At 45.2% G+C, this 23,914-nt stretch overlaps 1 protein-coding gene across 2 annotated transcripts in view; it reads right to left on the bottom strand.

The window, feature by feature from the left end:
* Sh3rf2 (SH3 domain containing ring finger 2) overlaps window positions 1-451 on the bottom strand; it is a 102,179-nt gene extending 101,728 nt beyond the window's left edge. For both annotated transcript variants that reach the window (XM_005356036.3, XM_005356038.3), the window contains exon 1: window positions 6-451. In XM_005356036.3, coding sequence (XP_005356093.1) covers window positions 6-383 — 378 coding nt within the window. In that variant the 5' untranslated portion in view covers window positions 384-451. The remainder of the gene's footprint in view (window positions 1-5) is intronic.
* Between the last annotated feature and the right edge of the window lie 23,463 nt (window positions 452-23,914).

Here is a 23,914-nt window from a genome sequence, read left to right as displayed (position 1 = left end):
CTTACCCCATCCATGTGGATCCTGACACTGGGCACCAGCCGGAAAGGGCTGGCCTGTAGACTTCTGGAACTGGTCTTGGTTTTCCTGTTGTCCTGCAAGGTCAGTATGCGAGGCCTGCGAAAGGAGCCCCCTTTCCAGGAGTTCTGCCCCGAGCGCACACCATCCAGCAGACGTACCAGCAACAGGTTGGCTGGCAGAGCCTCGATGCTGCAGAACACCAGGGTCCGGCATTCCGGGCACCTCAGTTCCTTGTGGGCCTTGAAAATCCTCTGTAGACATGGTTTGCAGAAGGTGTGCTGGCAGGGGAGGACTTTGGCTGTGACATCGAGCTTTTCAAAGCACACAGGGCACTCCAGGAGATCAAGTAGCGTCAAATCATCCATTTTATTTTAAAACTCCTGTCGGACCTGGAGAAGCAGAGTTCTCATAGTAGGGGGCAGGCGAGCCGAGGGGGTAGAGCCAGTCTTTTGGGAGCATCAGAATTCCCTGCCTGTTTGAAGGAAGGAGGAAAAAAAATGTGACTGCCCCAAGAGGTGTGTCCCACCTACATGGAGGCTGTGTCTTGAGAGGCAGCTGCAAGTACTTTGTTCCGGGAGCTTCAAATGACTCATTCTGATTCAGTCTTGCAGGTTAGAAGACTTGTGCCTGCTTCCAGGATCAGAGGGAGTTCTGCGCAGTGACTGAGGGCTCACTGCCTCTGAGTGGAGAGCCCAGGCAAGGAAAGGAAACTGACCAGCTCTGGCCAGGAGCCACTTCTCTACTGAAAGGACAGGAGAGGAGCTTTCTCTTGCCTAATGCACAGTCGATTAGTATTAACTCAGACCTAGGCCTGACAATACACTTTCTGGGAGGATATCCACCTACCTCTTCCCTCTCCCCCTCCCCCAGATGGGCTTGTCTTCTCTCTGCAGCACAAGCCGAAGAGCTTAGGAAAGTGTTTATGGAATCCCATGCAGATGTAGACTTCTTCCCCTCCAGTAGATCTTCCTCCCCTATTTTGTTCTGGCAATATTAAAGAAAAATCCCTGCTCCCCAGTATTGTTTTGCTTTAACTCTGTCACCTCCCCCTTCTCTCCACTCCTCTCCAGGCCTTCTTCCGCCCCAGATTAGTGCAGAGCCAGAGACATTCTTCCTCCTACCAGGTGAGGTCCTGCGGCCTGTTTAGTTGCTCTGACAATTGTACTGGCAGGCTTTCAGCTTCAGCAGAAAGGAATTCAGGCTTGTGGTCATAGCCTACAGAAACTCAAAGGAAGCAGCATGAACAGGCAGTGTGTGTGTGTGTGTGTGTGTGTGTGTGTGTGTGTGTGTTTGTGTGTGTGTGTGTGTGTGTGGTCCGAAAACAATCCTGGCTTTACAAACAGTTTCATTTCAGATGCCTGAAAACCAACTTTCCGGTTTTGAGAGGTCTCCCGGGTACGAGCCAGCCACGCCCAGGCTCCGGTGACGGGGACACCGCGGGTGGGCTCGGCTGGAGGGCCGGTGGCCCTCAGTCGCTAGCAGAGCAGAAGTGAGGTGAGCTGAGCAGAGATGGCGCCTCGGGGTGGCGGGGTTGGGTGGGAGTTGGTGTGGAAGTCTTCTCCAAAGTTGCCGGAGCGCTGAAGTACGTGGGACCACTAACCTTGTGCCTATAATTTCAGTTGCAATCGGCTACCCTCTTTCTGGGCTCAGCTGGGGCTGCTCCTTCTAACTGGCCAGCCTCCTTTCCACTGATTCAGTTGCAATCGGCTACCCTCTTTCTGGGCTCAGCTGGGGCTGCTCCTTCTAACTGGCCAGCCTCCTTTCCTCCCAGAGGCTTTGCAGCCGGGCTTTGAAAACTTCCATAAAGTCCTTCCAGTTTCAAGGGATCACCTTACCCAACATTGTTAACACTGTCGCTGCCAGCAGCTGCCTGCCAGCCCACACGCTGGGGCTGACCCATCCTTGATACCAAGCACTGAATTCTTTGTGGACCTGCTTTCCCCACTTCCTCCCCTATTCAAGCAGCTTAAAGTTGCTTAATTAGAAACATGCCAAGTGCCCGTGCTTATTTTTAAACTTTTATGAGGATTTCCTGAGAAGGTCAAACATATTAATGATAGCTGTGGTTCAAAGATAAGTCGGCCTCTTATAAAATACTGGTCTTAAAAGTGATAATCACTCCTTGCGTGTTGAGATGAGAGAGGCTTCAGTAATCTTTGGTGCAGTTTCTTCCAATTTTAAAAAAACAGTGGGGTGTGCATGCGCATACTTTGAAAATCAGAGCACAGGAAGGTCTTTTAAAAAGGCAAAAGTAGCTGGGTGGGTGGTAGTGGTGCACACCTTTAATCCCAGCACTCGGGAGGCAGAGGCTGGTGGATCTCTGTGAGTTCAAGGCCAGGGTGGTCTACAGAGCTAGTTCCAGGACAGCTAGGGCTGTTACACAGAGAAACTCTGTCTCAGGGAGTGGGGGGTGGGGTAATGACCCCTGATCTCCTCTCTTTCCTGTAGCCATTCCACACTCTTTAAATGATGATAAAGTTCCATTTTTTATTTATCAATAATGTGTTCAAGTTGCAAATCAGTCCAATTGAGCAAGTAGGTGATGACATCACATCACAGCAGGGTGGCCCCCTGCGCAAGTCAGCTACTATTCTAAATACTTCACCTGTATTACCTGCTTGACCCTTTGACCAACTTGGGGACACCACTACTGTTTACCTTAACCACTCAGATGAAGATGATGAGACGGGCAGGAAAGGTGGTCATGTGACCAGTGTCATCAGATGGAAGGCAGGCGGTCAGTGTTCTTCACTACAGCGCCATGAAGTAAGCAGGCTTTAAGAGAGGGTTTGAGGACACCCAACCTCATCAGGGATGAGGACAATGGCAAAAAGTCAGGAGATAATGACCCAGATTGACCAATCAGCATGCCTGCAGATGAGGCAGCTATGCCCAGAGAGATCAAGAGATTCTCTCAAGTTGCCTGGCGAGTGAGGGTAAAGCTGCAACTAGAAACTGGATCTTCTTCTTCCTTCCCTCCTCCTCCACCCCCTCCTCTTCCTCTCCCTCCTGGTTTCTTATGGCTGGGTGTGTGCTACACACCAGTAACCCCAGTAGTGGGAAAGCAGAGGCAGGAGGATCATGATTTTGAGGTCATCCTGGGCTATATTGTGAGAATCTGTCCCCCACCCCAAATACAAATCAATTTTCCTTTCTTTTTTTCTTTCTTTTTGTTCCCTATTCTCTTTTTATCCATCTATTGAATCTTCTTATGTTTAAGCCTAGGGATAACAATTCTTTGGTGGGGGAGGGGGCCAGGGATTGAACCTAGGCACTCATACTTGCTAGCCAGGATTTTACAACTGTTCTAAATGCCCTGCCTGACAGTAATTCTTTATCACAGGAAATCACTTCGACATGGCTCCTTGGGAAATCTTAAGAGGGGATCAAGAAGCCTTCCGTCGATGGTCTTTCTTGTGTTCTTCCACATCAGTTCAAGAAAAAAAAAAAAATCAAACCTTCATGAAGCTCAAAATGAAGAAGATGCCTGGCAGGAGCAAGTGTAGTCTTCTCTTCTGGTCTCAGGCCTTAATTCCCACATGTGCCCACTGCAGAGAATTCTTTCCAAATCCCCACTGAGTTTCAACAGAATCCCACCCCATTCTGCATTGCCACGTCTGCCCACAAGGGCAGCTCTCTTCAGATTCTTCCATCTCATTTCCGCTCAGCTCCTCTGTGCCCTGCCCTGTAGACCCCTTGCCTTCTAGAAAGTGTACTTCAACACAAGCTTCTGTAGCAGGGTTTTTGCACTGTGCCCTCCCTCCAGATTCTTAAACACATCCTATCTCTCCGACATACCCTCGCCTGCACCTACGTGCACACACAAGCTTGCCCAAGAAACATATTTATGTAAGCATGGAACATGTAAAACAATAATAGAAATGCTATAGATAGTTTAATGTATGCCAGATACCAGTGAGAAAACTTTAAGCAAATTGTCTCATTGGGTCTTCCTTATGTCTTAAACCTGAGTTTTAATATTACAAAGTCCTGTACATACCCTGAGTCTATTTCTGTATCTTTACTATATAAGTCCACACACTTTTACATGCAAGGTTCACCATGTATCCATCAGCGGATTTCAGAAGCAAACCAAGAAAACAAGAACAAAGGAAAGTGGGGTGCTCCGACTCTCACCTTCTTCAGTGTACCCCATTTCACAGCCCCTCCCTGTTTCCGCATAGTCAGGGGGTCTCAAAATTCTCTGGAGTCCTCCATTGCTGAGAGAATCCAATAACATCCGCGAGGCCTTAAGAAGGCCCGGAAGCTCAGTGAGTTATCCTTTCCTAGTGCATTTGGCAGTTGGAAATTCAAAACCACAGAGTGAGGATAGTAGGTTTTTGGGCACTGGAGCAGGACAGAGAAAGTTTACATTGGCTGGGAGCGAGGATGGGGGTAGGGTGGAGGTGGGTTGGGGGTGTGGGGGGCCCTCAAATCACACTTGTAGGTGGTCCCTAACACCACCCACAGAGACTGAAGTCTCAAGAAGACCTTTTCTTTTGAAGTGTTGGAAGACAGGGATGGATTTAGATGGGGATTTGATTCTGGCTTTCCCAAGCACTACCTTGGCATCAAATCAGACAAATAGCTAGTTCCTAAAAAAACAAACAAAAAGGTGAACTCTGCATCCTTCCCAGACTCCAGGCTCCCTGCACCACGCTCGCTCCAGCAACACTCCTTCCAAGGCCGTTCCAGGCTGTGGGCTTGTTTACTATCTGTACAGTACTTAGGAGCTTGTGCTGCTTGTGTTCACACGTCAGTTCATGCTAAAAGTAGGCAAATTTGATCGTTTGGTTCCCCTATTCAACATCCTTCCTACTAGCCTTAGGCTGAAATCCAAGTCTTTCTTCTGGCCGGTAAGACCGTGTATGATCTGGCTTATCTGCCTGAGCTTGTGCGAACATATCCCTTCTGTATTCCAGAGGTACTGCTGCCGTTCTCCCTTAACCTTCTCTCTCTTTCTCTCTTTCTCTCCCTCTTCCTCTCCCTCATTCTCTCTGTCTCTGTCTCTCTTCCTCTTTGTCTATTTCACATTCTCTATGACTTTGAGCTCTAAGTAAATGCCCCTTCTGGGAAATGGTCTTGATTTCTGTGAGTGGTGAGTTTGTCATCTTATTCTCTTTCACAAAGGTTGTATTTGTCCAAGGATGCGACTGGTATGTAGTTGATGCTCAATAAATGTGTATGAATGAACTTATAACTGGAAGGAGGAGAGCATGAGTAAATGAATGAATGAATGAATGATGTTTTTAAAATGTTATGTTTAGAAAGCAGGCATGTAATCCCCACACTTAAGAAGCTAAAGCAGTAGATGGCTGTACATCACACCTGGATGGTATCAGACACACATCTAGAGTCAAATTGAATGCCCAGAATTCCACCTTTTACTTGAACTAAGAATTTCCACCAGATTCAGGTAGATGTCACTTAGTGTCTTGTCTCAAGATCTGGCCATATATTTCTTCCTTCCAAACCCAGATGTTCTCTGATGGTACCATACGGGTTACCTTTGGGAACCTGATTGCACTCATACAGTCCTGATCCAGAAGTGGGAGTCTTCTTAGGTGATGGTAGCTTACGGAGAAAGCTCTCATCTCTCTTCTTCTTTCATTGATCAAGGGTGATGGTCCTGAGCTAAGTCCTGTGATTGGAGCACTGTACATCTACACGGGGCTCCAGACAAAATACCAGTTGCTAACTTCTGCTCCCTGTGTAAGAACCTTCAAGGAACAGGCCATTGTCTCTGATTAAGAGAATTTCTTTTAATGTGAAAATTATATCACAAAATATGTGCACTTGGTTTGGATGTAGTTTTGGAATTATAACTTTAGTGGTATGTCATACTCTTTGTTAGTGTGTGCATGCACATGTGATGGCACAGATGTGGGCATCAGAAGACAAACCCTGGCAGTCAGTTCCCCCCTTCCATCAATGGTCCAGGGGACAGATTCAGATGGTCAGGCCTGTGGAGCAAGAGCGCTTGCTTGGGAGCCCGTCCCACTGACCTGCGTTAGTCATTTTCATTTTCTGCTCTTAGTGTTTGTAACCTCAGGATCTCTACCATAAACTTAACCATTCATAATAAATCCTCAAATTGGTCCAAAGGGTTCTTACGAACTCTAGCTCCGTAGAGTTAAAACGTGACACCAAAAAGCTTCTCCTTTCTCTCTGCATTTTGGTAGGGGCTTCTACTTCTTCCATCTCTTTCTTCAGTGCCTAGTATAAATATGCATTTAGAGGTGCTGCTTCCTGATGTTGGATTAGCCCCCATGATTAGATTTCCCAGTGGGTCCTTGGGAACTTTTGGAGCTCTTTAGGGAGTAGAGAATGAATGTGGGAAGTGGGCACCTTTCTAAAGATGAATGCGAAAGCAGGAAGAGAGAAGGTCTGGCTATCTGTTGGACATCCCGTCTTTCTTTGAAAGATACAGGCTTAGAATGAAGTTGCCCAAGGGATTTCTCCTCCTATTAGGGATGTTTGCAGGTGAGAAGTATATTTCAGGGCATTCCTATGCAATTATCAGGCCTGCAGTAAAGTGGTCCACACTTGTGGCAGGGACAAAGAACTTCAGTGTTCTCAGGACGACCTGTGGTCCTTAAGTTAAAAGAGAAGCAATTCGAATCCATGTCAAGAGCATGAATGAGGAGTCGGGTGAACCTGATTTCAGTCCCAGCTCTGCTGCCAATCACAACATAGCCCACTTCACTCTTCTTCTTCTTGGCTTCCTTATATATCAAATGAGGTTACTAACAGGATTCACCTCGAGGATTCCTTCCGAGGGGTCTGTTGATGCATAGTAGAAGTGCTTACCAGAGGTAGACTTCCTTCTCCTTCCTTTCTTTCTTTCTTTCTTTCTTTCTTTCTTTCTTTCTTTCTTTCTTTCTTTCTTTCTTTCCTTCATAAGCAGATCTCGTTGAAAAAAAGGAAAGCCAAAGACTTTTCACTTTAAATCAAATTAACCCTGAGGAAGAACAGACCAGCATGCGTGACCAGCCAGTTCTCCATCACCTGGAAGGCGCTGATCAGTGTGCTTATCTCTGTTCATGGTTGCACCCTACTTCCATGCCTCTTGTGATAGGAATATAGTTTAAAAAACAGTAAATCGCTTTTCTGATTAAAAAATGTAATCTTAAAAGGAAACTTCAAAAATACTTCTGCAAATGAGCAAACAGATTCCCTGGCTGTAATTTGCAGGTGAGAGTAAATGCTTGTGTAATTATGGCTAAAACAGGAGAATTGACAAGTGCTAGCACGAAGCTGAAGACTAGCCCTAGACTGAAGTTGCTTTGGTGTAGTCAGGACTGAAAGAGCAAAGCAAGGCCTTTCTCACCCTGGGACTAAAAGAGATCCATGCTGTGTTAGGGTATCCGGCTGTGTCTTGTAGAGGAACTGGAGTAACTGGAGGAGCTGGGGACCCTGCCTATTCTGTATCATGAACAGTGGTTTGCCCATCTTTGCTCTGGTGAGTCTTCCTCTTGATTTTCAGTAGGCTAGCTGTCTAAGCACACCTGTGTTTTCTCCATAGATGATGGAGGAGGGTCATCTTTCTATCTGTTGTTTCATTGGTTAAATAAAGAAACTGCCTTGGCCCTTTAATGGGACAAAAAATTAGGTAGGCAGAGTAACCAGAACAGAATGCCGGGAGAAAGAAGCTGAGTCAGTGAGTCGCCATGATTCTCCCACTCCAGACAGCTGCAGGTTAAGATCTTCCCTGGTAAGCCACCTCGTGGGCTACACAGATTATTAGAAATGGGTTAGGTCAATATGTAAGAGCTAGCCAATAAGAGGCTGGAACTAATGTGCCAGGCAGTGTTTAAAAGAATACAGTTTCCATGTAATTATTTCGGGGCATAAGCTAGAGCTAGCTGGAGGCCAGGAGCTGGGGTGGCAGGGAAGCAGCCCGCAGCTCCTCACAACACATAGACTAGAAGGCATCTCAAAAGGCAGTGTGTGAGAACAGAAAGTAGAAAATTAGGTAGGCATGCACCTTACCATTTTGTCAGTAGTGGACAATGGCTTGGCTGCTAAGTCCCACGCAAATTTGTAGTCCCGCTGTTCATACTATGCCAATGTCAGTTATCTTATGTTTATTGTGTTCTATAAGAGGCCATTTCTGAGGAGACTGTGGGAAGTGTACAAGGGGTCCTCTGTACCATTTCTGCAAACACTGGTTAAAAAAGAACCATGTATAGTTAGTTATAGCCATATAAATATATCCTGTTCACCCACTGCACATCCAGAAATGTATTCTGGCAGAACAGACATGTACCCAAGTACATTTCTCAGCATTACTGACACTAGTGAGTGGTTAAAAACAGTCTTAATATGCAACAATGGGAAACTGCTTAAAAACCTGAGACTACTACCCAGCTATTAGAAATGATAGAAGGAGGTATAATATCCACAACTGAGTAAATAGAAACTTGAAAGTCATGTGAGTCAAGGCTGCTTCATTTTATTTATTTATTTTTCTTCTTTTTGGAAGGGTTTCTTTTGTTTATTTGTTGAACTAGGGTCTCATGCTGTAGCCCGGGGTAGGAATCCTCTTGCTGCCATGTCTCAAGTGCTATGGTAATGAGTGTATGCCCCATGCCTGGCAGAATCAAGGTTATTTTAAAATGATGCACAGATATACAACCTTATGATTAGAAGAATACATGACAAAAGGCAACAATGATAACTCAACATATTAGTTGATTTTTCTATTGTTTTCAGTTTGCTTATGCATGTTTGTAACTTTTTTATAATTAATACATAGTTCTGTCATCACACACACACACACACACACACACACATCAAAGCATAGTGGTACATACTGTGATCCTAGCACTTGAGAAGTGGAGGGGAGAGGATCAGGAGTTCAAAGTCATGCTCTGATGCATAGTGAGCTTATGGCCAGTCTGAGCTACATGTATTTTTCAAACAACAGCATTAACAACAAGAAACAAAACAAAAACAGCAAAAATCAAATCAGTCAATCAACCAAACAGACAAACAAACTGAAACAGGGGCTGTAGTGATGATAAAGTGCTTAGCACAGAAACATGGGAGCTGAGTTTGAACTTATAACCCATCTGAAAAGCTAGTGATGGCACATGCTTGCCATCCCAGATCTGGGGAGGTGAAGACAGGCTACCAGGGCTCACTGGCCAGCCAGCCTAGCCTACTTGCAAATTCCAGATCCCAGTGAGAGAGTTTCTCTCAAAGAACAAGTCTGATAGTTCTTGAGAATGATATGTATGGTTGACTTCTGCCTCTACATACATGTGCACGCATGTACATGCGCATCTGTATTACACATGAATATGAACACATACAAACAACAAAACAAACCCCAAACCCCCAAACAACTTAAGTGTCATCAGATTTACTGAAACATTTCACTAAAGAGAGGTAAATCTTATAATCCAACCAGGCTGCCCATTACATCTGGTAAGATAACTATTAAAGACAATGGATTCCACATTTTCTGAAGCTGTACTTGGCCGACAGCAATCCGGAACAAGTACCTCGCGGGAGAGATGAAAGGCTGTGGCTGGCACTTCACTCCTAACTGGACACCCTCTCCTCTTTTTCTGTTTCCTTTCTGATGAAATCAGAAATGCGCTGATTTAAAACCATGATCTTTAACTCATACACTGAGCAAGATTTGTGCCAAAGCTGACTTTTGCTGAGACTCTTGTGCAATCCATCTTGCAATTCTGATGATACAGGTAGGGAGACTGTAAATCTGAGTCATACGTAGGTTATGTGTAGTCTAGACGTCCATCCCGAGTCTGGTCTTCAAGGGCAATGCAGGTGACAGGAGAAACAAGGGCTCTCGCTTTAATTTTTAAATGTAATTACTTTTGTATAACGGAATATAAGTAACATTTGTCAAACCAATTAGACGCTTCTGAGGGGATCCCGAGTGCTGCCAATTATTTATGCGCTACTGTGTCCTAGTTGCTTGCTCTTTCCTATAAATCACTTTTGTCCCACATAGTCTGCATCACATGGACCAGGAAGCACGCCTGTGTTGATAGCTTGGTGCTTGACATCAGTAGATGTGAATATCTGCTGAACTCCGAGGATGGCTTGTTTGCATTTAGTTATCACTGTACTCCTAAGGCGAAAACTTAGGGCTGGGCACCTGGGGACCCTGGATACTCAGCTCTACCACCAATAGCTCTGTAACTCTGAGTGTTCAACAGCTCCAAGCCTCACCCATAAAAGTTGCAATCAGTGGTATCTACTTCACAGACTTGGGAGCAACGCATTTCTTAATACATATGGGTATCACCCAGAACAATACCTACCACATGAGAAATGTTCAAAAGATATTGGTGGTCATCTTGGCTGTGTTCCCTGGAATGAGGGGACTGTAGCCATCTTATTAAATGAGAGTTAGACCTAAAGTTGGGTGTATTGACATACCTCTGCAATTCCAGCATTTTGGAGGCAGAGGCAGCAAGATTAAGAGTCCAGGGTCATCCTGGACTACTTAGTGAATTCAGGGTCACCCTGGACTACCCGAGACCCTGTGTAAATGAGTGTGTGTGACAAATGGGATGGCAATAATAACACCCTGTGTGATTGTTGTGCACACATATCCAGAGGATGCTCATAAAATGCTTCCAACAGTGTGATACAGCGTGAGTGCTCAGCCAAGATTACCCATTATCCCCATGCCTGGCCTCTTATTATCTGCCATGTTGTGTCTAAAGTACAGTTTAAAACTGACCCCAACTTCTGGCTTTCACCAAAGCTGTTATTCATTTGGCCTTTGCATGACTGCTAATCCAGAGAGTGGCTGCCTGGAGGCTTACATGGTCTTGGGCACAGTAGTACTCTGGAGAACTTTAATAGGGGTGGGGTTGGCTGTTATGATAGAACAAACAATGACAGTTATCATTATTGTGCCGGATTCTGAGCAAGAATCCTAGCTCTCCTTTTACACGTGAAGAACAGAGTCCCACAGAGGTTATGTGTTGCTCCAGCTTCTTCCTGCAAAGGGAGCCCAGGATGCAGATGCAGTCAGTCTGTGCTCTGGACCTCCCTGCAGCTTATTTTCTACAGTTGGAACATGAAAAGAGATGTTACTGTAATCAAGCCCTTCGAGGAACTTTGACCTGAGACTTTTATTTTAGTTCTAGTCAGTAGAGTTCAGTCCTCAGGAATGTTAACAACAACTTCAGGATCATTGATAACAAGAAGAAAGCAAAATAAGCCTGGGACAGAAAGGTTGGGCGTGGCATGCTCACTTGCCACCTCAGCACTCAGGAGGCTGATGCAGAAGGACTGAGGGTCAAAGGCCAACCTGGGCTATCTCAGGACACCTTGTCTGAAAAAAAAAGAGGGTTATGCCAGAAAAGTAAATGAAGACTAGTTGATATAATTCTTTTGGATAAAAAAATTGTTTTTAAATTAAAAATAGAGACTCCTACAGAAGAAACCAGAATCACCTCATTTTGGTTCTAATGCCCAATTTTGGACTGTAAATTACTTTTCAGATTCAAGTCTGAAAAATATTTGTTCTGTTAGGTTTGATGTGTCCATCTGTGGTTTTATCTTGGGGCCAATCAGCTGTGGCTTGGACTAAGAATGAAGGGATATGGTTGCTATATCCATGGGACTAAAAATGTAGGGATATGGTTGTTGAGGAAGAGGGCTGAAGTGGTGGGCAACTCCTCTTTTCATGCTGCTTCCCAATCTCAAATGCTCCTTCATTGGCACTAACGAACTGGGCAATGTAACATTGCCTGCTAATTGAGTTGTTGCTGCAGTCCTGATTATCAAATTCTGGGCTGGGTATATGCTAGGTAAGTACTCTTGCATTAAAACTTCGTGTACACTAAAGATCTTTTAAAAAGCTGCATGGAAACCTACTATTAGAAGTAGAAGTTGTAGAAGTTTCTTAAAATGTATGGATACAAATGCAATTTTGGCTAGGTGGTGGTGGCATATGCCTTTTATTCCAGCACTTGGGTGTCAGAGGCAGGTGAATCTCTATAAGTTTGAAGTCATCCTGGTCTACAGAGCTAGTTCCAAGGCTGCCAAGGCTACATAGAGAGACCCTATCTCGAAAAACAAAACAACAACAACATGTACACATATAATTTGTATCTATATATGTATATATATATCCATATATGGATATATTTAAATGGAGTCACCTTATATTGGGGGAGATAATGTCCCCAGCTAGACATCATATACTACCAAATAAAACCCCTGGTGACAGGAATGAATGGGTTACAGGTTTTTGAGTTATTGGCTAGATGGGTCCCATAGATGCCCCTAAACACTACAGGCTATTGCCAACGCTATTAGTTGCTCTCCACAACTGACACCGAGACTCTATTGCTAAAGACACCACATACTTGTCACTAAACATGAAGAAATTTGATATGGTTCTCAACCAGAAGCATCACCCCTGTTGACTAGCACTATCAGTGCTGGAAGGTGCTACATATGCTACCAGAAGGGAAACATAATCATTGGTATCATTCAGCTATGAACTCTGTAAGCTACAACAGTAACTTGGACCTGCAAGGTATACTCACTGATGCAATAGTGGCACAAGCATTATGGAAGTAACCAATCACCTTTTGATTGGATTTAATGGGACACATTTCTGACACTGTTAATGAGGCCAAAAATCCGAGAGTAGATAGGTTGTAGGCTTTAGGTGAAAGCTATTACTATTATTCTCCTAAGTGAACATAGGTATGAAACTACTTCTCAGGACATATTGCTATGCTCATACACCAGTGAATCACTGAACCCTCACCAGAGAAGCTTCTTCTTGAAGTAGATGGCAATCAGCACAGAAACCCAAAACTGGACGACACGCAGAGAGTGAGAGACTTTGGAGCACTCAAACCTAAATGGGATGTATGTATCGCACACTTTCCCTCAAGGTTCAGAGATCTGTGAGGAAGAGGGTAAGGATAGATTGTAAAAGCTTGAGGTGGTAGATAACTCAGAGGAAGCATTGTTTTCCAGACAAAACAGGACTGATGTACATATGAATTTATAGAGACTGTGACGGCATGCCCCAAACCTGCATGGTTCAAACCAGACAAAATCCCAACACAGAGGAGGGCAAGTGGCAACAAAACCCTAGCCCTAACCAAGAAACTCTTTGTAGTTGATAGCTGTGAGGAGAGTTTTCTTCAAAGGAATGTCCCTGGGTATATTAACCACATGCTATTCCTGGGAGGCTGCATGCTCAGGAATAGTTAGCCAGTACAAAAGAGATTCCATTATTTTTTTTCTCTTTTCAGGTTGTGTGTGTGTGTGTGTGTGTGTGTGTGTGTGTGTGTGTGATTTTTTTAAGAGAAAAAGACCACGAAACAGGGTGACTATGTTGGCTGGCCAACCAATGATTTCCAGGGTCCTCTCTTTATTCTCTCAGTTCAAAGTCTGCACCACTATGCTTTGCTCTTATGTGGGTGCTGGAGATCCAAACTCAGGGCATCATGCTTGCATGGCAGACACTTTATCAACTATGCCCTTTCCCCAGTCCTTACAATTAAAATTTTAAACGTGCCTTCTTCTTCCTTCTTCTTCTAGAAGTTCATTCAAGAACAGTGTTCATAAGGATACATGTGAAAGGAGCCCACTGTTATTTTACTGGAAGACAGGTGAAGCTGCCCTCCACACGCACTAGAGAAGGACTGGTTATCTACACACAAATGGGGATGCACAGAGGGGCACATGGGTAGAGTTATATAAATCAGCCTAATAGGAAAGAGAAGATTGTAGTTAGTGATCAGAATCTGGTGTTTTAAGAGTCTCTCTGTGTGCACATGTTCTTGTGTGTATGTGTGTGTGTGCACTCACATGTGCACGTGCGTGTTCGTTAAAGTCAATAGTCAATGTTTTTAAAGTAGTCTCCATCTTATTTTCTGAGACGATCTTGTTCTGAACTTGGAATTTGCTGGTTCAGTTAGAATGGCCAGCCAGAAAGCTCCAGGCATCCTCTAGTCTACCAACAAGTAATGGCATTCCAGGCAGGTGCTCTTGTGCCCATATGTGGTTCCTGGGGATCCAAATTCAGGTTCTGATGCTTTCAGGGCAGGCACTTACTGCCTGAGACATCTGGGCCATCTCCTCAGCCCTTTAGAGGAGTTTTGTAGAGACACACAACAGTGATTATAAATTTCAGGGCATATGGAGGCCAGACTGGCTTAGTAAGCAGGCCAGGTTGAAATTTTGAGAACCTTAAGGGCATGTTTCATGGCAACCAACTGGTGTCCCTCAGATTCCGCAATCCTTGTGAATGGAGAAATGGATCTTTAGATTTTTCTCAGAATAGCTGGAAACCATGGAAATTTTCATTTCATGGTTTGTGATAGCCTCTGCTACCTTCTGTCACCTCTGGAGCTGGGAGCCTCATAAAAAACACTTCAGTTATGTGAAAAAATCTTTGGTGTGTACTTAGTAGTAACTAACAGACATGGTTTACGTGATACGGTGTATGTGGTCAACTGGAAATAGCTTTGTCTTAAAGGTCCACCTCGTGTTAGAGTCTAAAATGGGCTTACCAATTGTCTCTGGAGAATTGTATTGATGGCCAATTAGGGACCAGCTTCCCACTTCCGTGTTAGTCATTTTCTCACTGCTCTGATAAAATATCCCAACAAAGCAACTTAGTGAGAACGGGCTTATCTGGGATCTCAGCTTGAAGGTCTAGTTCATCATAGCGCGGAAGCTGTGATGACAGAATCTGGTCAGACTGCATTTATAGTCAGGAAGCAGAGAGTGATGGATGCTCAAACTCAGCTTGCCTTCTCTGTCTTCTAAAAATACCTTTTATTGTACTCCTTGGCAATTGACTGCATGCAAATATTGTGTACTGATCATATCCACCCCACCATCCCTTCACTACCCCCAGGCACCTCCAATATGTTCTCCTTGAAACTTCATGTTTTCTCCCTCCTCCTCCCCCCTCTTCCTCTCTGTCTCTGAGTCCAATTAGTGCTGCCTGTTACAATACTGACTGCTCTTGGCTTGGTCCTGGTAGCCAAAGCTACAGTGAGTTCGTGAGCATCATGGCCACGCTATGTTTAGAAGACAAGGTTTTATGGCATTGTTCCCTATCTAATGGCTCTTATTTTTTTTCTGGTTTCTCTTCTGTGATGTTTCCCTAACCTTAGGGGTCACTTCTTCCTTTTTATGTGGTTAAGGACCCAAGACCAGGGGTGGTGTGTTGCTCTCCTTTAGGATGAACTTTCTATCTCAATTAATCTAGATAACCTCCAAAAGGCATGCACAGAGGTTAACCAAATCTTAGTAATGCCCCATTGGTGTGCCTGAAGACTTGTCACCTAAGAGATTCCAGATCCTGTCACTGAAAACCAATGCTAACCACCACAGTTACCTATTTTCATCAGCTTCTGTTTGCCTCCCAGTGTTCTTTAATGCATGCAGTATCTCCAAATACATAGAACATAAAGTTCTTAATCAAACTTAGGTTTTAGACAGTTTCAGCCTAGAACTAATTCCAGAATTTCATCTAACCTCATTACTAATCTCAAGAATCTTGTAGTTGGTGAATGTAACTGGGCTTATCTAGATAAAGAAATGGACTCATCTAAATAAGGTTTTGGAGTAGGGTTTGGTAACCTTGAGATTCTCTGACTATATTGGGCCATAAGAGTCCATGGGGGATAGAACTGGCTTTTCAAGGGTACTGGGCAAGAACAACCATATATCTCATCTGCATGGCTCTATCCAGAGCCTGCAGGGAATATAAATATTGGGCATATGTAACCCATGTTTATTTTTTAAATTTTTTATTACTAAAAAAATACCAATCCAAATTCCTACTTCCTCCCCTCCTCCCACTCCCCTCCCACTCCCTCCAAAACCCTCCCCCATAACCCTTCTAATCTTAAGAGAGGGCAAGGCCCTGTGGAAAGTCCAAGGCCCTCCCCACTACAGCTAGGTTGAGCAAGACATACATCCAAATAGAATAGGGTCCCAAAAAGCCAGTACATGCAGTAGAGACAAATCCCAGTGCCACTGTCAGTGGCCCCTCAGTCTGCCCCAACTGTCAACCACATTCAGAGGGACTAGCTTGATCCCATGCTCGTTCACTCCCAGTCCAGTTGGAGTTGATGAGCTCCCATTAGCTCAGGCATATTGCCTCAGTGGGTGAACCCCTCATGGTCTTGACTTCTTTGCTCATACTCTCCCTCCTTCCTCTCTTCAACTGGATCTTGGGAGCTCACTCCAGTGCTCCATTGTGGGTCTCTGCTGAAGCTAAGTGATAAGGTGAACCCAAAGAAAAACATATACAGATTCACTTGGAAATTGGAAGCAGACAAGATTGCCTGACAAAATTTGTGAGCATGGGGGGAGGGGTAGAAGGAAGGGTAGAAGGGGAAAAGGAGGGGAGAGAGGGAGGGTTGGGGAGAACTTGAGGGAATGGGATAGTCGAGATGGAGGAAAGACAGATATGAGAGCAAAGAAAGAGATATCTTGATTGAGGGAGCCATTTTTGGGTTAGCAAGAAACCTGGCTCTATCCACAAGGATGACACCAGCTAAGACCCTAAGCCATAGAGGAGAGGGTGTCTGAACTGGCCTTGCTCTGTAGTCAGACTGGTGATTATCTTAAATATCATCATAGTGACCCACGTTTATAATCTTAGCTACTTGAAATAAGCAGAGACAGGCAGTGTGGACAACCCAGCAAGACCATCTTAAAGTAAGGTAAAAAAATAAAAGGACTGCAGCTGTAAGCTCAGGAGTATTTATCCTCTCCAGAATGCTCTAGATCCTGTATTCAATCCCTAAAGAGCAATAAACAGACAGACTGAGGTGACCGTTCATTCATTTAACCACGATGTTGTGAGTACTTACTGTTTGCCTAGTGTTGTGGTTAGCCATGATGGGATAGTCAGGAAGCTCAGAGGTGACACAGAAGTCAATAGACTATTGTGAACCAGTGTGAAAGTAGTGTTACAAAGGTCAGCTTTCAAGACTATTCATTAAAAGTCAAGGGTACTTCCTCAAGGAAGTTTGGGGGATGAGAGGAAGTTGGTTAGCCTGGATGGATTTTATGATCAGGACCTAACAGTCACAGAGGGATGAAGTATGTGAATATCTGGGGTCTTCTGGCACACTGTGCATGGCCGAACCTAGGCAGAGGTGTGTCAAAGCACCAGACACAGGACTGGACCATGGTTGGTCACAGGGTGCTATGTAAACCAGGCTGGGACCTTTGGGCTTCATTCTAAAAGCAACTAAGAAGCAATCACAGGCTTTAAACTAAGGAGTGACAGATTGCCTTTAGATTTAGCACAATGTATATACTTATGCCAATATATTCTTGGAGTTTTTTTACCAAAAAAGTTTGTCCTTAAATGAAATAGCAAAACATTTAACAAATACAAAGTGCAAAATGCTCGCTGAGGAACTGTAGATAATGTACAAACCAGTAATCTCAGGATCTCGCTTTCTGCAGTTTGACTTCACAGACCTTCTATGACGTGTCACCAGGAGCCTGCACATCAACCCAGCCATCGATTTGGATGGCTGCTGGTAATCCCAAGCCAGTTTCGAGGGTGTGTGCATGTTCTGTGTGGGGAGCTGGCTGAAGGCATCCATAGCATTAAGATAATCCTCATTGAATATTGCTAAGCTTCCAATTGGCAATTCATCTTGCTCCTGGCATCACAACCCACTGAGGGCCTTGCTTCCCTGGAAAGGTATTAAAAGAAGGAGACTCAACACGTCCGATTTGGTAAGAACTTGTTTTCCCTGTTTCAAAAGGAGAAAGGGGGAAAGTTGGTGGTTTTGGAGAGGGAGGGGAAGGAGGAGCAAGCTGGGGTGTTGGGTGAGCTGTCGAGGTGGACTCTCAGCCCTGGAGCAGTGTGATCTCATTTGCTGATGCGTATGAATTCACCCTTGGTGTTCTGGTCTTTCTGCCACGAGGAAGCAAGAATTGCTGAGTGTGTGCATGAGCCTCGGGGAAGCTGTGAGGGGTTTAGAGGAAGACTAAGCAGGATTCGGTTTCTTCCCTGGAACTTATTGATGGTGAGCGCTGCTTCTCCTACCTGCTGTGACTTCAGAAGGCTTCTCTGGCACAGCCTAGGAGAAGTGAGAGGACATATTTATGCATAGTACTTTAGTCTTCCGGGACTATTATAACAAATCCCCCAAACTGGGGGTTTATCAGCCACGCAGATGTATTGCCTGTTGTTCTGGAGGTTGGAAGTCCCGCGCTGGGCACTGGCAGATCCTGCGTTCTCAAAGAGCGCATGCTCCTTGGTTGATTGTCCGTGACGTTCCTTGGTGTCCACACAGGAGATGAAAGGAGCAGGCAAGGGATCTTTTCAGGATCTCTTTTATAAGGCCACTCCCCCCGTTTATGAAGGCTCTGGTTGGAGCCCCAGTCACTGCTTTATCAGATACCACTACTGTGGGGAGTGTAACTTCAATGGAAGTATTTGGGGAGACACTGCCATTGGATGCATGGTGATTGGCACAAATCTCAAGTTTGGTGAATGTTTATCTCCTGAGTAACTGAAGTGACTCTCTTGTTGTTTCCATAGAAACAGATGTTTGTCTCCTTGGTTCTCGGGCATGCCAGGTTTCCACCAACAGGAAAGGTTGGGCTTTGCTCCCATCTAGTTGGTATCCATAGTCACCGTGGGCAGCTCACTCCATGTTTTTAAGACTTTAGAGTCCTTTATAAAATGTAAACAGCAATGTCCAAAAGAGAGACACAGGCTCTCAAACACAAGGTACACCAGCATCTCCTGACAAGCTTCATTAAGGTCCCCACTGATAGGCCCATGCGCAGGGGTTCTGACTCCTTATCTGAGTGTGGCCTGAGAATAAGTATTGCTAACCAGCTGTCAAGTGACCCTGGTGTGATGGTCCAGGATCACTTAAAATACAGTAGACAGGAGGAAACATGATAATCTTTCACAGGTGTAGATACAATGCCTAACTCTAATACTGACTCTAGGGTCTTTAATTTGGCTCTGTGGCTAATCTCTTGATTTTCAATTTACGTAGAACTAACACAAACATGATGAAGAAGAATTTGGTGTTTAAGGGGCCAGGAACTACCCGTCACTACTGCCAAGGATGTCTGGGTGACCTGGAAATAAGGGATGGGACACCTGGATGGTTAGGGACTGGTGCTGCCCTGTCATCCTGGCCCCTGGGACAATGCCCAGGTTAAAAGACCTGGTAAATTCTCCCACTTTATGGAACCCTCTATTAGATATTGAGGACATGATTTGGGGAGATTCCTGTGAAGGATAGAGGCTTATAGGTCAGAGTCTTCCTCGGCGAGTTGGAAAAAGCCCCACTGTTCCCAGGATTTATAAGCATGGGAAAGAGAAATCTTCCCGTTGAGGAAATCCCAGGATCTGACTCTTTAGTTGAGAAGGTGAATGGAAAAGATAAGGGCAAAGTGACACCTTTGCCATTTAATGAGAAGTCTGAATTACAGATCCAAAATTAACAGCTCCTCCTCCCCCCTCCCACCCACCCACCCATTACCTAAACCTTCCTTTGTCATCGATTCTCAGAGCGTTCCTGCAGCAAGAAACAGCCTCTGGATCTGCAAACTGTTTCTACACACCCAGGGTGGGCAAGGCTTAAGTGCAATGCTGCGATGCAATTAAGGGTCTAGTTAAGGGTCTGAGATCAGTAGATAGACCAACTTCTCCCTTCCTGGCTTAGTGAATGTGACCTCAGTGAGTGCCTGCCATGTTCTTATCATAGTAGCGGTTCTTGTATGTGTTCATTGGCTATACATGTTAGGGCTCAAAAAGTAAAACTACCATATATGGGTTGAAGAGATGGCTCAGCAGCTAACAGCCACTTCCTGTTCTTCTAGGAAACCTAAGATCAGTTTCCAGCTCCCGTTTTTGATGGCACATAACCACCTATAACTCCAGCTCCAAGGAATCCAATACCCTCTTCTAGACTCTACTGGTATGGGCGCACACCACACATGTGGCCTATACATAGACAGAAACACATGTGCACAGAAATTTAAAACTAATTTTTAAAAGAGGGAAAAATTAGCATGGAGGATTTATTGGAATTCATTATTGGCATCTATTCCTGCACGTGCCCAGCTCAGCTGTCTCTTTGCCAGGCATACACAGCAACGTTCAGCTTCTTTGCGGGGCCCAGAGCCTCTACCCTCCCAGACTTGTTTATATGGCTTTGGACTGGAAGAGAAGAGCCTTGTATTTTATAGGACTGCAGAAACATGGGCAGTGGATGTTCCATGAAGAATCTGCCTCATCCTACCCCAAGAACAGATTCTTTGTTCCTAGGAAGCAAGTTCCTAGGAAGGAGCCATCAGTTAAGGACCCATTGGCCCCAGGTCACGTGGCAATAGTAGCTCAGAACCCATGGTGGCAAATACAAGGCAGAACTATGGAAAGGGCACGCAGATGGCACTGTGCCCAGTGGTGCAGTGAGACCAGAAGAGAGCCTGACTTTATGCGCCATACCCAGGGTTTGAGACCCACCCACCAAGAAACAGCACACATGTGGAAAGCTGGTGTTGTAGCAAATGCCAGAGTGGGAGGACAAGGTCATTCTGATGGGAACTTATGGACAGGAGGAAACACTGAGGATGAGCACAAGGTGACTGGTGTTCAGTAATGGAGAGGGAGGCTGTTGTGGCACAGGCTGCATGATGGAGGAGGGTCATCTTTCTATCTGTTGTTTCATTGGTTAAGTAATAAAGAAAACTGCTTGGCCCTAATAGGACAGAAAATTAGGTAGGTGGAGTAAACAGAACAGAATGCTGGGAGAAAGAAGCTAAGTCAAGGAGTCACCATGGTTCTCCCGCTCCAGACAGACACAGGTTTGGATCTTTCCTGGTAAGCGCACCTCATGGTGCTACATAGATTATTAGAAATGGGTTGAGGCTGAAACTAATGGGCCAGGCAGTGTTTAAAAGAATACAGTTTGTATGTTATTATTTCGGGGCATAAGCTAGCAAGGTGGCCGGGGTGCTGGGGACGCAGCCCCGTCGCTCATATTACAACATCTGCAGAAGGTGGGAGGATGTCCACTAATGGGGCTGAAGCGGGTGCACAGAGCTGGGCAGTACAGAGCTGCTGTGTGTTCTGAGTGTTCCAGATACCAGCTCTCAGGATAGAGCTCTTAGAAGAATGCAGGCTAGGGGGTGATGCTATTCCAAATATGTTTTCTCCATCAGGGCAATGGGGGATTTCTTTGGACAGGAAAGAGCATGCGTGCCTGAGGGGTCAGGAAATGAATAGTGACCTTTGGATGAGTTTGCTGATGGCTTCACTCAGGCAGAGGACAAAAGTTCCCCCTCAGCTCTTTTCCTTTGGAGCTCTGAGGCTGCTGGCCAACCATTGACTCCCTCACCTAAAAGACACTAGCAAAACTGCCTGCCTTACCTTCAGATATTACGCAGAAACTTTTTATAGGCCATGGCATTCTATTAATGGAACTGGTTTAATTAATTATTAATGGCAAGGGTTTTGGCAAGGTTGATAGTGAGGGACAGCGGCTCTCAACCCAGAATGTACCTTTCCCCGTGGTGAAAAGCAGATAGTGAGGAGGTATCTGGCCTGAGATAAACTGAGTGTTCACAACCCATCCCTGAGGAGGAGCCACAGACATGAGCTCATCAGAAAGCATCATCATTAAGCCAGTCCTAAGACAGCCTTTCTTCTTCTCTCCACACCACCGAGGTCTCTAGTGCTTCCTTATAGACTGTGACCTTCTGTGTCAAGGACTATGTTGTTCTCCCAGAATGGGACCAGATACCTACAAATGTCCCCTCGGTGCTTGCATAGTGACTCGTGGGGAGGATGCCTTTGTCGTGGGACTGTGGCCTTGCTGATATTTTACACGTTCGCTCTCATTCTCGGAGCTCTGATCTTTCTGTAACGTCCTGATTGTGAGCCACAGCTCTGGGGAAATGGGAGATGGATGTGCAAGCGTTTGGATCGAAAACCTAGGAAAATCTGAGACAGAGAAATGAGAATTGCCCTTTCCACTGGCTGATCATTCATTGAGGATCAGAAAGGAGACCCTGGCAATGGTGAGCTAGTGGTAGGTGGGAGAAATAGGCAAGTCCTGTCTCGACACAGCAATACTTTTCTGTGTCTTGAAAGGAGATGTGGACTCTTGGGGATGCGCATCTTGAAATAACTGCTTTTATATTTTCCCAAAAAGGACAGGGAATCTACAAGATAACCTTATTGGTAACAGTGTCATGCGATGCTTCTAGGATCCTAAAGTCAGACAGGTTGATCCGAAGTTGCTTCCATAACCTCTTAGGTACAATAACAACACAGGCCACAGCTACGGTGACGACGACATTAGGGTGATGATAACACCTGAGCAATCTGGGGGCTGGCTGGGTGACTATTGTGTATCTCTTCCAATACTCCGTGGACAGGAAAAGGGGTTCAGAAGGGCTGAAAGACTTCCCCAAGGGCCGCTTTGACTTGAACTGGACTTACCTCTAGATCTGGAACCCCCTGCTGTGCTCCCCCCATCTCACCTTCTGCTCTGTGAAAGGAGAAGGTGGGCTTATGATAAGTGGTACTGAAATGTTTCTAAGCAGTTCAAATCGAGCTCTTCCAAGTGCAGGGGTGCTTTCCGTGACAAGAAACCATCCCTCCTCCCCTCCCTTCCCGGGTTTTCTCTTAGACTCCCTCAGGATTCCTCCTGGGGGTTTGGTAAAGAAAACGGGGCAACAAACAATGCATATGAGAAGGCAGAGGACCCAAGGCCCATCACCAGCCACCAATAACACAAGCTTATCCAGCCTGGGAAAATATCCGGCTGGTGCTCTTTGCTCTAAAAGCTCTGGCGTCACACGACTTCAGTTTTCCCTATAAATGAGATTTTCTCATCCCCACTCTAATGACAAGGCCTTGCCTTGAGGACTCCGACCACGTCTGTTGTTCATCCGTGATGACGGGTGCACGCACACAGAGCATGTCCCTTGCCTTTTCTTCTTTTCCTTTCTGCCACACCTGAGTCCCACACCCGCTCACACGGGAGCTCTACGTAATGCGCCCCTCCCCCCCATGCCTCCCACACAGCCTGGAACAGCTTTTGGAATTCTCAGCAGAGAGTTACCTGTTCCCCCGTGAATAAGCTTGTATCTTTACACGCCCTGACCGTATCTTTTGCCCCTTACCTCTCCATGGTGACTTCTGTGTCAGTGGGCTGTCAGTGTTTCCATGCAATTTTGACAACTTGTCCGTTTGTGTAAATGTTTATCTTGCTTTCATTCTGTCCAAGGCACACATTGAGGGCTTTGAGCAGATATTCTCTTTACTAACAGATGGAGGAGGGAGCTTGTTGGAACTCCATGTTAAAAGAAGGAAACTGAGGCACAAAGGGGTACAGTCATCTAGTATTTGGATTTTAGAGCTGATTTTTTTTCTCTCTTCTAAAATAATAATAATGATGATGATGATGGTGATGACAATAATATGTTTCATCATTTCTCCTTTTCCTTTCCTTATTCCAATTACACCTTCCACCCAGCTGATCTTCTTAACCAGCATATTTGAGAGCTTTCTGGAAACTTCCTTGTGAAGTTGGGGAAGTTGAGAGTAACTTTGGTTTCTGAGGTTTCCAGCCCAAAGGACCCTACAGAATCAAGCTACATAATAATTTGGAAAGGGGTTGAGAAAAGCAAAAATAATAACAGGGGGCAGGGGGTTCCCAAAGCATCTGGGCTGTCTAGTACTATTACTACTTTGGAAACTGAGCAGTGTAGGCAGATCACAAGTTCACGACCAACCTGGGAAAAATGATGAGATCATGCCTTAAAAGCCAAACCAAAGAACAACTACAAAACAGGACCTTTCCCTTTGAGGGCAGGAATGGCCTGCCCTTGAAATTATCCTCACTATCTGTCTTCACTG

Source organism: Microtus ochrogaster, chromosome 18 (genome assembly GCF_000317375.1).
Source record: "Microtus ochrogaster isolate Prairie Vole_2 chromosome 18, MicOch1.0, whole genome shotgun sequence".
Taxonomy (NCBI): domain Eukaryota; kingdom Metazoa; phylum Chordata; class Mammalia; order Rodentia; family Cricetidae; genus Microtus; species Microtus ochrogaster.
Note: the sequence above shows the minus strand (reverse complement) of the source record. Positions and strands in the feature narration are given on the sequence as shown.